The 14,853-nt window shown below is 36.7% G+C and overlaps 1 protein-coding gene across 1 annotated transcript in view; it reads left to right on the plus strand.

Moving 5' to 3' along the window:
* LOC107085071 (pro-neuregulin-3, membrane-bound isoform-like) overlaps positions 1-13,914 on the plus strand; it is a 53,056-nt gene extending 39,142 nt beyond the window's left edge. The window contains exons 5-6 of the mRNA XM_015375215.1: positions 5,404-5,586; positions 12,692-13,914. Coding sequence (XP_015230701.1) covers positions 5,404-5,586; positions 12,692-13,442 — 934 coding nt within the window. The 3' untranslated portion in view covers positions 13,443-13,914. The remainder of the gene's footprint in view (positions 1-5,403; positions 5,587-12,691) is intronic.
* Positions 13,915-14,853: the final 939 nt, after the last annotated feature.

A 14,853-nucleotide genomic window follows, 5' to 3' on the forward strand; every position in this document is an offset into this window, starting at 1 on the left:
TAAATTCTATATGTATCTAAGCACTGACTTTTGTCACTGATGCCATTTCCCCATCGGCATGTTTTATTTTCTATCAGCATACATTAACAAAACACTAATATGTTGTTATATAATAAATTAATTGGATTTTTTGAACATTATTATGGTAGCATATATCATTTTAGACTTTGTCTCTGTCTAATGTTTTTTTTTTTTTAAGACTTTTTATTCTAAGTTGGACAGAAAGGCCTTTTATAGACTGTTACTGTATTGAAGAGAATAGAAAAAAAGCCCCTATTTGAGTTTGTCACGATAATCCCTGCATGACTGTTACCACCTTCTGGGGATGACATCCACTACCTCTGCAGAATGCTGGATCCCAAAATTCAGCCGCATTCAGAACAGAGCCATGTCTTTACAGTTACACAGATCATTTGAGTTGAGTTTATTTTTTCTGCAAGCAGTACATTTCTGTTTGTAGTAAGAGATGCTGTGCATCTTAGCAAAGACGATTTTCTGCACAATCAAAAGTGTGTATTTGGCATTGAAAGGATAATATGCACATTTTCAAAAATTTCCCTGGGCACAGAAAGAATCAACTCCAATAAGTGGCCCTACAATATGGGAAACAACGGGAGTTAGGTAGATATAACAAAAGAAACTTTGGCACTGAGACCCTTTTTTTTTTTGATAAAATATTCATTAATGTTATTGGTGCACTGGACCACAAAAGGTGCAATGCCCCTCTGGAGCACATGAAGGGGTCTTTGTTCAAGAAAATTCTAACATTCAGTTAAGGTTAAGAGTGAGTTATGGGTAGGCCTGTCAAATACATACATTTATGTAAGTTTGTTATGGTTCTCCCCTTTTGGACTTTTTTAGTTTTCAGTTATGTCATTCTGTTTTGTTTGTCATTGTTTTCTTTTTCTTTTTGTGTTGTATTTAAGCTTTGTTGCATTTTTTGAGTTACTCTCTGTTGCCCCCTATGTGCCAGTCTCCTTTTCCCTAGCTCCCCTCTGGTTACTTTTATCCACCCCTACTCCACATCAGCTGATTAGCCCATTTTGTGTTCTGCCCCCCATATGTAAACCTCCTCTGCAGTTACTCTTTGCTGGTTTCTCGTTGGTACTTGGCTTCTCATTTGTATTTCCCCCTGATGCCTCCTGGGTTTTTTTTGTTTTTTTTTTCCATTCTATTCTTGGATTTTGCTTCTGTTTTCCATTAAATTAGCAAAAGCTCATCTTTGTTTCCTTATCTCTGCATTTGGGTTCCCAACCAACCTCCACTCTACGTTGACAGAGTTACATTATCTGAACACAATTTATTGCTTCCAAACCTGTTTCTCCATGGATGCCCTCTAAAATAGGTTTCCCTTTGTTAAAGCTAACGTCCAGAGTTTCTGCTGGAGTGCAATCTGGAAATAACAGAATGTTATAACAAAAAGAAGGGAAAACTCTTTATTAGCTTTTTTTATGGAATTTTTCATGCTAGATGACTCTCGTGAAGTACTTGATTCCATCCTGAGCGTTCCTCATTTTTAACAAAGATTTAGACCACTGCACCAGGGGGAGAGTGTGAATGCTAAGACAGAAATGCATTATAAATCTTTATAAGATCTGAACATGTTACCACATAGGCTTCCATTGTTTATTTTTAGGTTCACAGTTGTTCATTTAAGAAAAATGACAAGTAACTCTTTAAGTTAAGACAATTTTTGTTAAGAGAAGTGGGTAGGAAATGTGTAGTTTAGGCTGTTAAGGCATTAAGTTGATCCACTATTGATTTTTACTGAATCAATTCATTTATGATTGACCTCATTGTCTCTTGAAAAAAACGACAGACCTGTATTTAGCTTGATGCCTTACACCTGGTAGCTGCTTCTGTGGAGCCTGGCTTGGCCTTTTTTCTAATGGATGATGCCACACTAGGTTGAGTCTGGTTTTATCCTTTATCCTCAGATTTCCGAGTCCAGCTTTTGTGAAAATGGGCCCAGGGAGATGGCAAAATCTCTGGAAAAAATTGCTCTGCACAGAGGAGACCAAAGTGTAGAATGTAACTCTGTGTGTGAAAATGTACTTCCTCTGCTCATTACCGCGGACAAACATCCCAACCGTTGTCCTAGATACATCACACTGTAGTTAGGCTTTATTTAGCAGGATTCAGGTAGATGGCCATAGTTAATGGAGAGATAAATGAGAGAAGACTGTAAGAAGACTGGTTAGAGCAGGAGTGTCCAAAGTGGGATCCAGGGAGGCCATTTGTTGCCCTTTTGCTATTTTAGGTTTATCACAGTTCAAGACTGGTCTAAATAAGGTTCGTCAGCTCAGGCAGTTGATGCAAATAATCAAAAAACAATTCTAAGGTGTAGTTTTCCTTAAGAAAAGGTGTGCAGACAAATATGCACTGGCTTGTAATGGAAAGTTTAAAGTTAATCTAATTATTCTCACCTCTCAGCAAAGTATTTGCTTTGTTATATTTGAATACAAATGCCACAATAAACATTCAGTGACTTTTTTCATATGGCCCATATTTCTCCAGTTTGTCATGTCCTCTTTTCCTGGTGTTTCCATTGTTTCGATGGCAACATCCATCACTACCATCGCTGCCCAATGATGACAATGTCCGGTTGGTTGGTCACAACCATTTTGTCTTTCTGTATCTGGAAGTCCCACGGGATCTTAGCTTTGCCAATCTCTTCCACCTATGGATGTGTCCCCCATTTTGACATGGGGGGTCTCCAGTTTGTATTCTGCACAAATGTTTCTATACACTATAGCAGTCACTTGGTTATAGAGTTAAATATATTCCTTTCCTGCCTGTGTCTTAAACCCTGCTAGAAGATGCTGGATTGTTTGTAGGGCCTATTTCTTTTTCTATTGGATGTGGAATGTGACCTAACCAAGGAAGATCTACCCTGGACAGATGCTCTCTGCTGAATTGCTTCTCCTACACTCAGTGGTTCGCTGATGGCCTGAAAATGTATTAATTTCTTGTAATGGATATTAAAATATAATTTATATTTTTTCTTGTTATAAAAGTCTCGAAAATATCAAATGCCTTTAAGTTTAATAAAAACGAGTCTGCATCGTGTTTCCAGTCTACTAAAATGGTTTGACATTAGGTCTGTGGGTTTTAGTCGCGAGACCTATTGGAAAAAAAAAAAAACATATGAGAGAGGAAGTAGCCGTGAAAATCTCTGATGCAGCTGCTTCAGTTTATTTAGTCTCTGGTGCACGCAGTTCCTCCTCATTTGACCTCTCCATTGCAAACTTTTATTGTTGAAATTACTCTGATTACCATGTTTGTCTCACTGTATGTGCCAGTGCGCTACTTTCAATCACAGCAAAGACCATACTCGGCTCTTATCCCCTACCCCCATGTGATTATAACTAAATGTTCATAGACATTCTCTGTCCAATCCTCCTGGGATTGAGCTGTTTTGCAAAGATGGGAATGGGAAAGCAACCAGACTTTTTCTTATTTTATTTGAACATGTTTCGATACATTATGTCGGTTCACTTTGGTGCGAGCCGACAGAAATAGCAAAGACTGAAGGTATGCAAAAAGAGAAAAACCTAAAGCAACAAAGATGTATACACTGTTTTTGATTACCTCATATCACTTAAGTTAATTTCTATTGCATTCTATAGTTGTCGAATTAAAAGGTTAGAAGTAGGTATAAAAACTTCAAATTATGATTTAAAAACAAACTTTAAAAGGTTTCCTTTATGCATACCTCACATCTTTGCTAGTTCTTAACCAGTTATTTAATTAACAAAGCAGAATGTGTAATAGTAATGGTATAAACTATATTCCTATGGCACCTCCTGACATTAAGTTGGGATACAAATTGTAAAAGCCAAGAAAGCTTATTAAATTCACAACTGATGCTGTTTCTTCACTGCTACAGTGACAAGGAGATCTACTCTGAACCAGGCCACCTACTGTGCTTCCACAAAAATGCAAAAACGACTTGTTTAGAAAAAAAGAAGCAGCTTCCATCACTTGACAGCTCTGGGAGATCTGGATTCCCCTAACCTCCAGCTCATAGCAAAGCACATGCAATATAAAGCTCACTAAAAGAGAAGCTTTACCGATACCTTTAAATGTATTATTGGCATATTCCTGTTATGCTATTTAGCTGCGCTTGAGGCCAAGTGAATGAAAGTAGGACTGTTAGTCAAACAGTAAAGTTTCACTATTTAGTTTCCTTTAAGGATTTTACTCAAGAGTGTCAGAGATTATCCATTATTGAGAGCAGCTAGTATATGCAGTTATATTATATAAGAATATTAAAGATGAGATAAAAACAAAACAAATTGACATCAATAAAATTCATTAATCATGAATTATATTTAACGAAAATGAAAAATAATTTTGTCAAAGAACATTTCTTTAGTTACACTACTGTATTTATTATAAAACAGCCCTATATTAGAAAAGTGTTAAACATAACACAAGAAACTTTTACAAACATTGTTAAATATTTTTTGTACATTATTTATAATAGAGTAATAGTAATACAATAATAAATAAGGAGTTCTGACTTTATTCACACATAACCATGACTCTGTAAATTACTGGGTAAAATTGTAAGTGTGAATGGGGCTTAAGAATTGTGTTTTTTTCCAGAAGGTATTACATGTTATCCTGGGGAAAAAATAAGAAAAGAAAAGAAAACTCTAAAATAATCAATAATTTTTAGAAGAAATCTTATTTGCCTGTCTTAGAAATTTTAAGATGCTAAATAAATGTTGGCATTAGCAACAATAACACAGAAGTGGATAACTAATGTCAAGCTTAATCAATACATGCTGCAGTTGTTTGGGTATAAAATAACATTCACTGCCGCACAGTTCACTGCTGCAGGAAGTTATCTGTTAAATTATTGTCCTAGTATGCTGGTGTGTGTGTGTGTGTGTGTGTGTGCGCGCTTATTTGAGAAAGAGAGGTTAAGTATTTGATATCTTGTGGACACAGTATAGGGTCCATTTCATAAGAATATGTTACTCTTTGGGGACTTACAGAAGCACCTCACTGGTCCCCACGTGAAAAGTTTCTCTTCCAGGGTTAGGGGTTAGGTTTAGGACAAAGGTGTCAACTTATTTTTTGTTTAAGCATGTGATAGTGATGTTTAGTGCAAGAGTGTGGGTTAGGCCTTAAAAATAAATGTAAGTCAATGCAAATGATAGCCAGACATACAGTAACATGAGTAGATGTGTGAGTGTGTTTATGCACTTTAACCTAAAGTATATGAACCTTTTATAAATTCTGCCTCTGACAAATATCTTCTTTTGCTCCTACTTAAAAACTCTGGGGGTGACTAGAAGCAACACTTGGGTCTTGTGTGTATCACAAATTATAGTTTATAGCTGATAGGAAAGAACATTAATTTAATAAAACTGTATTGTCTTCTATTTGCAGGAGCAGCTCTCTTTCACTTAGCCCAGCCCAACATCGAAGAGAAGTCAGCCACTTCAGGACTCCGCCCATTTCCAGGGGGAAGCACAAAATATCGACAAGTTTAATTGACAGCTCCAGAGTGGCAGGGCATGTCTACAGACACCTGCAAGAGGATGAGTCAACAGACATGGAACCCATTAAAAGGTATTTCCCTCCTCATGCTTTTTTTATCCTTAAAGAGGAAAGTCTCTTTGTATTTTCTTCACTAGCACCACATAATCAGTTCAGTGGCCCAGACCTCTGGACTAACCGAGGTTAAGTTATTGCACCAAAGAGGGGACTTTGGAAGAAATTAGGGCAACTGTAAAAGCCAGATCAACTCCAAAGACTTTTCTCAGAAAGCTGAATCCAAGGAGATAAATGAGATATGCCATGCCCTCGTTCAGCTATTCATTTAGAGAACATGCTTGATCCCAAATCCTCAGCCACATCATCGTGCTGAGGAAGATATTAGCCTAAGCCTAATCCATCTGATAGTTGCCACTGGGTGGCTATAATGAGCCCAAAATTGTTTTATCTGACTCCCTAAAATAGCAAACAAAGCTAATTATAAATAGTCAACCACAGAGTCACATTTCAGACACTGCTTAGTGACTCCTAGTTAGTATGTGAATTGAATTCTTTATCTCCTTAGTTTCTCAAAGTAATATTTGGATGACCGTTGAAAACCTAATACTGTATTTGGTCACTGGGCTAAAAGGATTCATACGCCTTAAATTTTGTCCCATTTTGTCTCTATGAAAAAACATGCCTAAATGCATTAACTTGGGATTTGATCTGATAGGTAAATGCAAAGTGGTGCATAGTTGTAAAGTGGGAGGCCAAATTTGAAAAGGTGGCATGCATTTGTATTTGCCACCCCCTGAGTAGTTCCAGAACAGAATAAAGAAACCTCTTCTTCCTTGTCTGAGGTACTTATTAATCAAGCTTCCTCTTACATCAGAGATCTGATTGTTCCATTTATTTCATATCATCAGTAGATTGCAGATTAATTGGTGGTTGCTGGAGTTTCTAAAATGTGGTTATCAGGCCTCTTTCCTTTGGAATCAGATCCAAGTTTCAGTCCATGAGGATTACATTCTGTCTTTTTTTTTTTAAACTAGGTTTATATTTTGTTTTTTTATTATAACACTTACAGAGAGTCTTTGGTAGCAGCAGAACTATCTCTGTAGTTCTGCTGCTATAGGCTTAGGCTGAACAAGGACATACAGCAATGATTATATTTTGCTCATTTGGGTACATTCTCAGTCTTCTTTGTATTTAACAAAATGTATTGTTATTTTATATTTTAACTGAATGCTCTCCTATTGATGATACACTTGGCACTGCCTTTAAAAGGCTCAGCCTGTTTCTCCCTCGGGCAAAGCAATTAGCCGAGCTTTTATTGTGTCTTACTATACGTTCTAGATTTTATTCTGTAGAACAGTGTCTCCCAACCTTTTTTGTCTTGTGTACCCCTTTGGGCATTTTGTCTTACCATGAGTACGCCCTCAGTACAAAGTATTGATGATTGTCTAAAAGTGGAACGTACAATAACTGAAATAAAGAACATTTCGAGAATGATCTCTGTGAGAAGCAGAACAGAGAGAAACAGATAAACAGATCAACCTTTGTCCCAGCAGCTAACCATCGTCAGACAGTTTAATGCCTCTTGAAAGACATTTTTTTATGTCATTATTATGAAATCTAATTTTGTGTTATCTATCTATCTATCTATCTATCTATCTATCTATCTATCTATCTATCTATCTATCTATCTATCTATCTATCTATCTATCTATCTAAATTTGAGCATTCAATTGATAGGCATTTTATTCTTTTCATCTCAAATTAAAAGAAAAAAAAACATAAATATGGTGCCTGGAAGTTAGTAAGGAAATGAAATAAGCACAAAATAAAATCCTATTATAAATTTGTATTTATAAAACTGGAGCTCCTCTGATTAACTCCCTTATAATCATATTTAAACTTAATGAATTGGGAACAAAAGACTGAACAAAAATTATAGTCAGACTGACAAAATTTGTTTTCATCAAGACACCTGAGCTGCTGTAATGAGCTCCAATAGCTAAGTGTTAAAAACAGCTGATAGCAGGCTGTTCTCTACATCCACTTTGTTTCACTGCTTGGTTTTGATGTGTGTCACAGCTCTAGATATTCCATTGGGGTCCTCACAAAGCAAAGACAGATCCCAGCCCTATTTTATTTTACTACCTAATAAATAAAATATTTTCCTGTGTCCCTTGCAATGCACTCGTGGACCACTAAGGGTGGGTGTACCTCCGGTTGGGAAACACTGATCTACAGTAGAGGGAGCAAGGACGAGTTTACTCCATCCTGGGACCAATCTGGCTAATTGTCTTACATAGGGACCCAGAGTGGAAATCTGTGGGGTTCCAACTTAGGTACAGGGTACCCATAATGCAAGCCTTCTGCTTTAACCACCAGGCAACCACTCCGCTATTATCTGTCAAACTCAAGGCCCATATACTTAAATTCAACATACCCAGGCAATTTATGTGTCCTTCAAGCCTCCTAAAAAGGCACATAATATCATAAAGTGGACTAGAAGCATGCATTTCTTTAAATTATAGAAGGTGGCTAGTAATGCACAATATATGGGACTAAAGGTATAATGACAGAGTAGCATGCTCTTTGTAAATTAAATAATGAAATCCAAAGTCTCCTTTGTAAAGCTGCAACTGTCCTAATATAAAAATGAGTTTTACAGCTCTGATCAAGATGGATCCAGCAAATGACCTACTGACAATTTCTTTTTAACATGAAGGGTAGTCCTAGACTAGTGTTTTTTATTTATTTTGTAGTGAAGTGGTATAAGAAAAATGTGGTGAAATGGCACGACATACAGTAAATAAACAATATATGAGTTCAAATCTACTTGGTCTCATGTAACAAGAGGTTTTTGTTTTGCATATGTTGCTTAACTTATCAAATCACTGGCAAATTGTAATTATATTGATTTATGATTTCTTGATAATGGCTTTCTTTTTGTCAGTATTACATAAAAACTGGATTTCTAGTTTACACATCTAATAGCATATTGTTTAAGCAGATTCTTGTACAGAGTTACTGTGGGGGCCTTTGCTGATTCTCTGATCAATGCTCTCCTTATTTGGCCTGTTAATTAATGTGGGAAAAGTTATGTCTCCACAGATTTGAAATAACTCTGTATTTTGTGGTGATTAACTTGGATTAAACAGTACTTTGAGATACATTCATAGAATGGAATACTATTTTATAACTCTCAGAAGCTGTGTTCGTATGTAGTTTTATTCCATATTTTTGCAAAAATAAGGAAATTTGCTGTTCATGTAAATGCATTTTGCTAATATTAACATTACCCAACAGAAAACATTTTTAAAGATATATAATATTATTATTTTAGTGCAGATGCCATATGTATAGCATTGATTTCCAGATGAATAGCTGGATACCAAAAAATACACATCAAAAGAGTTTTTGATCAGGATTTGTCAGGTCTGCAGAGATTAAGCTTTACACGGCTGGATACTGTTTCTTTAGGAAAAGATATTTCTGAAGGTAGCAGGTCACATTGCATTTTCTTTAAGACGATCAAAATGAAGGACAATGGATGCAAATGCAGGTTACACAAAAAAAAACGCAATATGACAAAATATGATTTTGTGTTAATGTGACATGAAATATGAGTATATATAACAAGGGACAAACAATTAAAAAGCACAAGCAATGTGACTGTTTTGGCAGATATCATTGATTTCTCCCTTTGCGTATTAGCATAATAAGGACGGGCAGCGAGTTGACCTTGTTTGACATCCTTGATCAGAGATTGGATTCATTTCAGGTTGGATTAAAAACAAAGCAAGTTTTTGGCAGTGTCAGCTAACAGCAGTTAGCTATCTGGAGATATAAACAGGTTTCAAAAGTAGAATATGATCATCCTCCTAACTGGCATGCATTCAAAGGAGTCAGATCTCAGACACATTTGTTATCAAAGAGGCAATATTTGCCCAGTGTCCTCAAGGAGAGAAGGGATTATATTAATGCAAACAAAGCTGTTCAGAGCGATTGTTGCACAGCAGCTCCCAAACCTGCAAAACTATTTATCTCCTACTGGTCCATGAGGTAGGTATTTTCAAAGGCAGGTAGTTTTGCATTTTTCCTCTTATAAATTAACATTGCATATATATATATATATATATATATATATATATATATATATAAGCTGTTATTTACAGATATAACAAGCACCCTGGTTAGCGTAACTCAAAATACAGAACTACAACAAAAAACAGCTAATTTGCTGTCAGCAAGTGCAGCAAGATGCGATGACAGTGTTAACAGATACGTCTGTCATTAAAACAGTGGTGTCTCCCTTGTGTATTCCCCGCACTCAAAAGAGCACAGCAATGTTCCTATTAGCAAGCCGTCCTGACTGAGCGTATCAGCAACTTGTAGCATATGGTGTGAAGCTGCCAAACTCTTTATGTGACCTATTTCCATAATTTAAATTTTTAAACAAAGCTCCGTGGAGCCTGCTTGGAGGGTTGTGCTGGGAAGAGATCCTCCTGGAGTCATTTCCCCTTCTAAACACACACTCAGAGATGCACACAAACTCTTCCACTGAACAACAAACTAATAAAGAACCTAATGAGGAATATTTCGACTGTTTATTTTTTTTTCCTAAAATCACAAAGGAAAAGATCTCTTAGCAGTGGGCAATTAACTCTTACACACATTTTTCAAATGGGGGGAAGCTGGAATAAGTAGTCTTTTTTTTCTCTTTGGGGGGATTTGTACTTTTCAAATTAAACTACTCAATAATCATCATGCTGATGAACTTCTTCCTAGTTTGTTTCCAGAGAGGCAGCTGAAATCAGATTTTACATACAGTATAAACATGTATGTGTATTAAAAGACACATATACCTTTTTTTATTTTCACTGACAAACAGTACATTTGCTAAAACATTTTCTGTTTCATTTCAGATATTGTAAGATTACTAGGATCATTTTATATGCAAAAGGCCTAAATTATGAAGGAGAGAATTTATAGGAAATTTTTTTTTTACTTGATAAAATGCAGATCTTTCTTGCACATATTTAATAATAGAATTGCTTTTCCCACCCGTACAACTTTGGTTATGAAGGAACTTTGGTCCTTCTGCCAGTACTGCGGTTACTTAGTCAGCAGGCCTGTATTTCAGTTCTTTGTATAAATTTCTTGCCTTATTTTCTTCCTACCTAATTAGGCTGCATATTCTATGTATTTACTTATTTGTAACACAAATATATGCCCAAACTTCAATTTCTTTGCTGATGTCTTGAAATTGTTTTAAATTCTCCTCAATGTTTTATTTTTACTTATGATGCTATTTGTCCAAGATCTTTAGTCATAACTCCCTTCATTATGCTTTGACCAATTACCTCAGATTTTTACATTATGTCAAAGAGATCAACAAAAAAAGACAATTCCATTTCTACTTTACTCAAATATGGTGCACGAACTATAGGACGTTTTTAACGGCATGGCATCTTTAAACTGGGCTTTTTGTAATTGTTTAAAGATAAAAACAAAACTTTGTTTATTCAAACTTTTTTTCTAATAAGCATAGAAAATTATTTCTTAAAAATCCTAGCTGAGCCAACACAGTAAAGATGAAATCTGATTTAATGTTGGTTATACATTTGATCTAAATATCTGATTTGAACCATGTGCTTTATTTTCGATTTCAGAGGCTAAAAATGACCTATTTCTCAAGTTACGAGCCACACAATTGCAAGCTTATTGGCCCCTCCTGCTCTCTTCTCCTCAGCCCCCTCATCTCCCATGTTGCCATGGATACACCCTCTCATTTCTGGAAATGAGAAACGGGAGGTGGAAAGGAGAACAAGCGAGGGGGAGAAAGTGAGGACAGGGAAAAAAACGACTGGGCAAAGATGATGAGGGCAGAGAGGAGTAAAGATGGAGGCAACCAAAAAAGAAACCAAACATAGGCGAGGATTGCAAACAAAAAACAGAACATTGTGTTTTCCATTATGTGGGAACAAATCCCCACAGTGGGTTTTATTATCTAGTGTCAAAACATTTACCCATTGCAGAGCAGGACGGAATTGAAGTCAAATTCGCCATGGGTGTTATTTTTAGATCTGTTTTGATCCGAAAGATTTACCTCCAGCCTGCATTTGTCCTTCTTATACCAAGAAGAGAGTCAGAAGGTAATTCAATTATTTAAACTCGGTTATGCTACAAACAGCCTCAGAGGGCGAACAATAACACTGACTGTCACCTAAGGCTGAAGCAATATTAACTCCGGTGTGCAAATACACAGAATATCACCCACTTGACTCTTGATAAGTTTCTTCACAGCATTACCCTTCCCACTTTTCATTTCTCTGAAAACCTGCAACATAATGCATCACTATGAAACAAAAAAATCAAATGCACCTGATCAGAAATCTCACGCTCCTAGATAGGCCCATTTTTTTTGTTTAAATGTGTCATTGAAGCACTGTCGGACTGAGAGTTATAAGCCTTGGCTTTTAAACTTAAACTAGAGCAGGCTACTGTGTGTAGAACATGTTTATGTGCATATCTACACCAGCCAGGGTAGGAACCCAGCTGCTGCATTGCTGGAGCCTTTAAACTTTGATAAGGCAGACTAGGAAGTCATAAGAGAATGGATTTCTCAGTTAAACATTTATCCAGTAACAAACAAGGCTGCTCATGCTGAGGATTATGAATAATTAGTCAAAGATTATGCAAGAACAATAACTAATTAATATTGGTTATGTTGGTGCAAGATGTTTTTTTTTCTGCAAATGGATTGAAATGTATAACAAGAGTAATGCCTTTTTATATCTGTATGCTCTTTCTGAAACAATGTTTAAAGAAAAAATACTTCTACACAAGAAGCGTCTTGGATAAAATAAAGATGAACTTGAACTGTTTCACATTTATTCATGTTATATTCTCAAACCTCAACTTTCATGGTGCTTTTTTATGATAAAATCTAAACGTGGTAACAGAAGCACATAATAACAAGGCAGAAAACTGTGTTGGGAAATATTTTATTTGAATTGTTCTCCATTTACGGTTATCCTCTGCTTTGTGTTGTATAATATAAAATCCCAAGAAATTACTTTAATGTTTGTGACTCAAGTACAAAAGATTTCACTACTTTTTAAAGCACTGGAAATGCATTGGATTTGCATTAACAGTTTATTTCTGTTCTCCCTTTTGCCCAAAGGTGTGATTCAGCCAGGACAAGTGTGGGCACGCTCACTACCAGGACCTCTCTTACCAGCCCTTCTGCCAGAAAAGGATGGACAGAGGTCCCATGCACCCGCCTGGACAAGGGGACACCTTTCCTGCCACATTCCATGCGTACTCGGTCTGTGCCAATCATCCCATCACTCCAAGCATGTGATCCTGAAGCTAAACCTGCTCGCACAAATGACCAGAACCAAACAGGGCTCCTAAAGTGGTGCCCTGCTCTGTCAGGTGAGCTGTCAAAGCCCACCAGCAATCCTCCCCCTCAGCATGGGAATTTCTTGTTGAAGACGGAGATCTCAGCCTGCAGCACTACCCCCTTTGCCAACACGTGTGCTCTGCTGGGATCAGAGAAGAATGTTACAAAGGCATCGTTCTCTGTTGAATTCGCAACAGAAATTGTGCAAGATTTAAAGCAGAAAAGCTTTTCCAGTCAAGAGAAAATGTCTGGACCCCACAGTGAGTGCCACCATGGTGGCACAAACACTCTCAAGGCTGAGGCTGAGATGGTGCAGCAGTCAGAGGGTAAAGGTATCCAATATTTAGCTGGAGCGGTGCACACTGCGAGTGCAACCAGAAGTGTGAAAGTAGAGGGCCAAAGAGAAGTCCAGGGACAGTGCCAAGGTCAGACATCTCCCTCACACAGAAGGGCAAACAGCTTTCTGGCCACCAAAGGACTCAGCTGCAGAGGAACTGGAAACACTTATGCCAAGCCCTCTGCAAGCTGATTGGATTAACTTTGTAAAGCTTCAAAGAAACCATTTCTAATTACTGGATACCTTTTCTTGGGGCTTGGGATGGTTAGACTATGGGACCATCTGTGTTGCAACATGGACCAGTAACAGATGGCAATCAATTCTAAAGGAAGATTAACATAGCGCATTGTTGTTCAGATAAAAAGAAAAAAAAAAAATACAAACTTGACACAAAAGACATGAAACCACAAAGAGACAAACAAACACACATTGTGAATAAATGTGACTCAAAAAGAAAAACTAAAGTGTGATGAGTGGAAGCTTGATTTAAAAAGTGTTATACTAAAGCGATCACTGTTTAAAAAGAGCTTCTACTTAGAAACCAAAATAGTGTGTTATTACTATGTTGTTTCTCTATTGTAAAGAAATGAAATTATATATGTCATATAATATATGTCATATAGGCGTATATATATTTGACATACAATTGTGACAAAATAAAGAATAAGATAACAGTGTTAAAAAGAGCTTTTTTCATCAATTTTATCAGGCTACTTGAACATATTCTTTACATCAGGTAATGGGTAGTCTTAAGGGGTAATATGACTATATATTTTTGTATGTTATCGATAAATATGGTTAGAAAATATACCCTATTTTATGTACTATAAGCCACTACTTTTTTCCCACACTTTGAACCATGCAGCTTATAGGAAGGTGTAGCTTTTCTGTGGACTTTTCCTAACCGCCAGAGGGGGAAGTCAAAGTTGGAAATTAAAGAATAAGGGGCTAATTTTCATTTAGCACAAGAACATGTTAGCAGCAGGCATGACGAAGAACAAATGTCCCACATTCATTGAAAATATATTGACATTTATTTTCCGCATTAAAGCTCCCGAACCAATGAAGAGACTGAGCTCAACTCCTGCAGCGCTAAAATATAAAGAGATGACAAAGCCCCGTCTTTCAGGAGAAGCTCTTACTGTTACGAGCTGTCGCTACCCGATCCGTACCAGAAGCACGATCCGTTCTGCGCATGCGCATCCAGATATACATCCGGGTTGTCCTCAATTTTATTTTGTTAAAAAGACCTAAATGACGTTTTCCTCCCCAAAAATAGTAAACATACTTAAATATAATGTGTTAATGGTTAATAATATATTTCCTGAGAAAATAAATGCCTTAAAATCCTTTCTGTTTTATCACTCGATCACCGATCTGCACCCGAAATGGAATCCTACGCTACTTCCGGTGGCTAACTTTTCGGCTGTGGATTTAAACATAAATCTAGTCTTTTTGAGTTTTATGTTTTCGTTTAGTTTTAATCTTATGCTATATATTAGGTAATCTAAAGAAGGAAACAACTAAAATGCAGATAAACATGGTTTAATCATATTTGGCCGGACTGCTCTGAGCATACCTGATGACGTCAGCGAAGCAATTT

Source organism: Cyprinodon variegatus, unplaced genomic scaffold (genome assembly GCF_000732505.1).
Source record: "Cyprinodon variegatus isolate N-32 unplaced genomic scaffold, C_variegatus-1.0 Scaffold115, whole genome shotgun sequence".
NCBI classification, from domain to species: domain Eukaryota; kingdom Metazoa; phylum Chordata; class Actinopteri; order Cyprinodontiformes; family Cyprinodontidae; genus Cyprinodon; species Cyprinodon variegatus.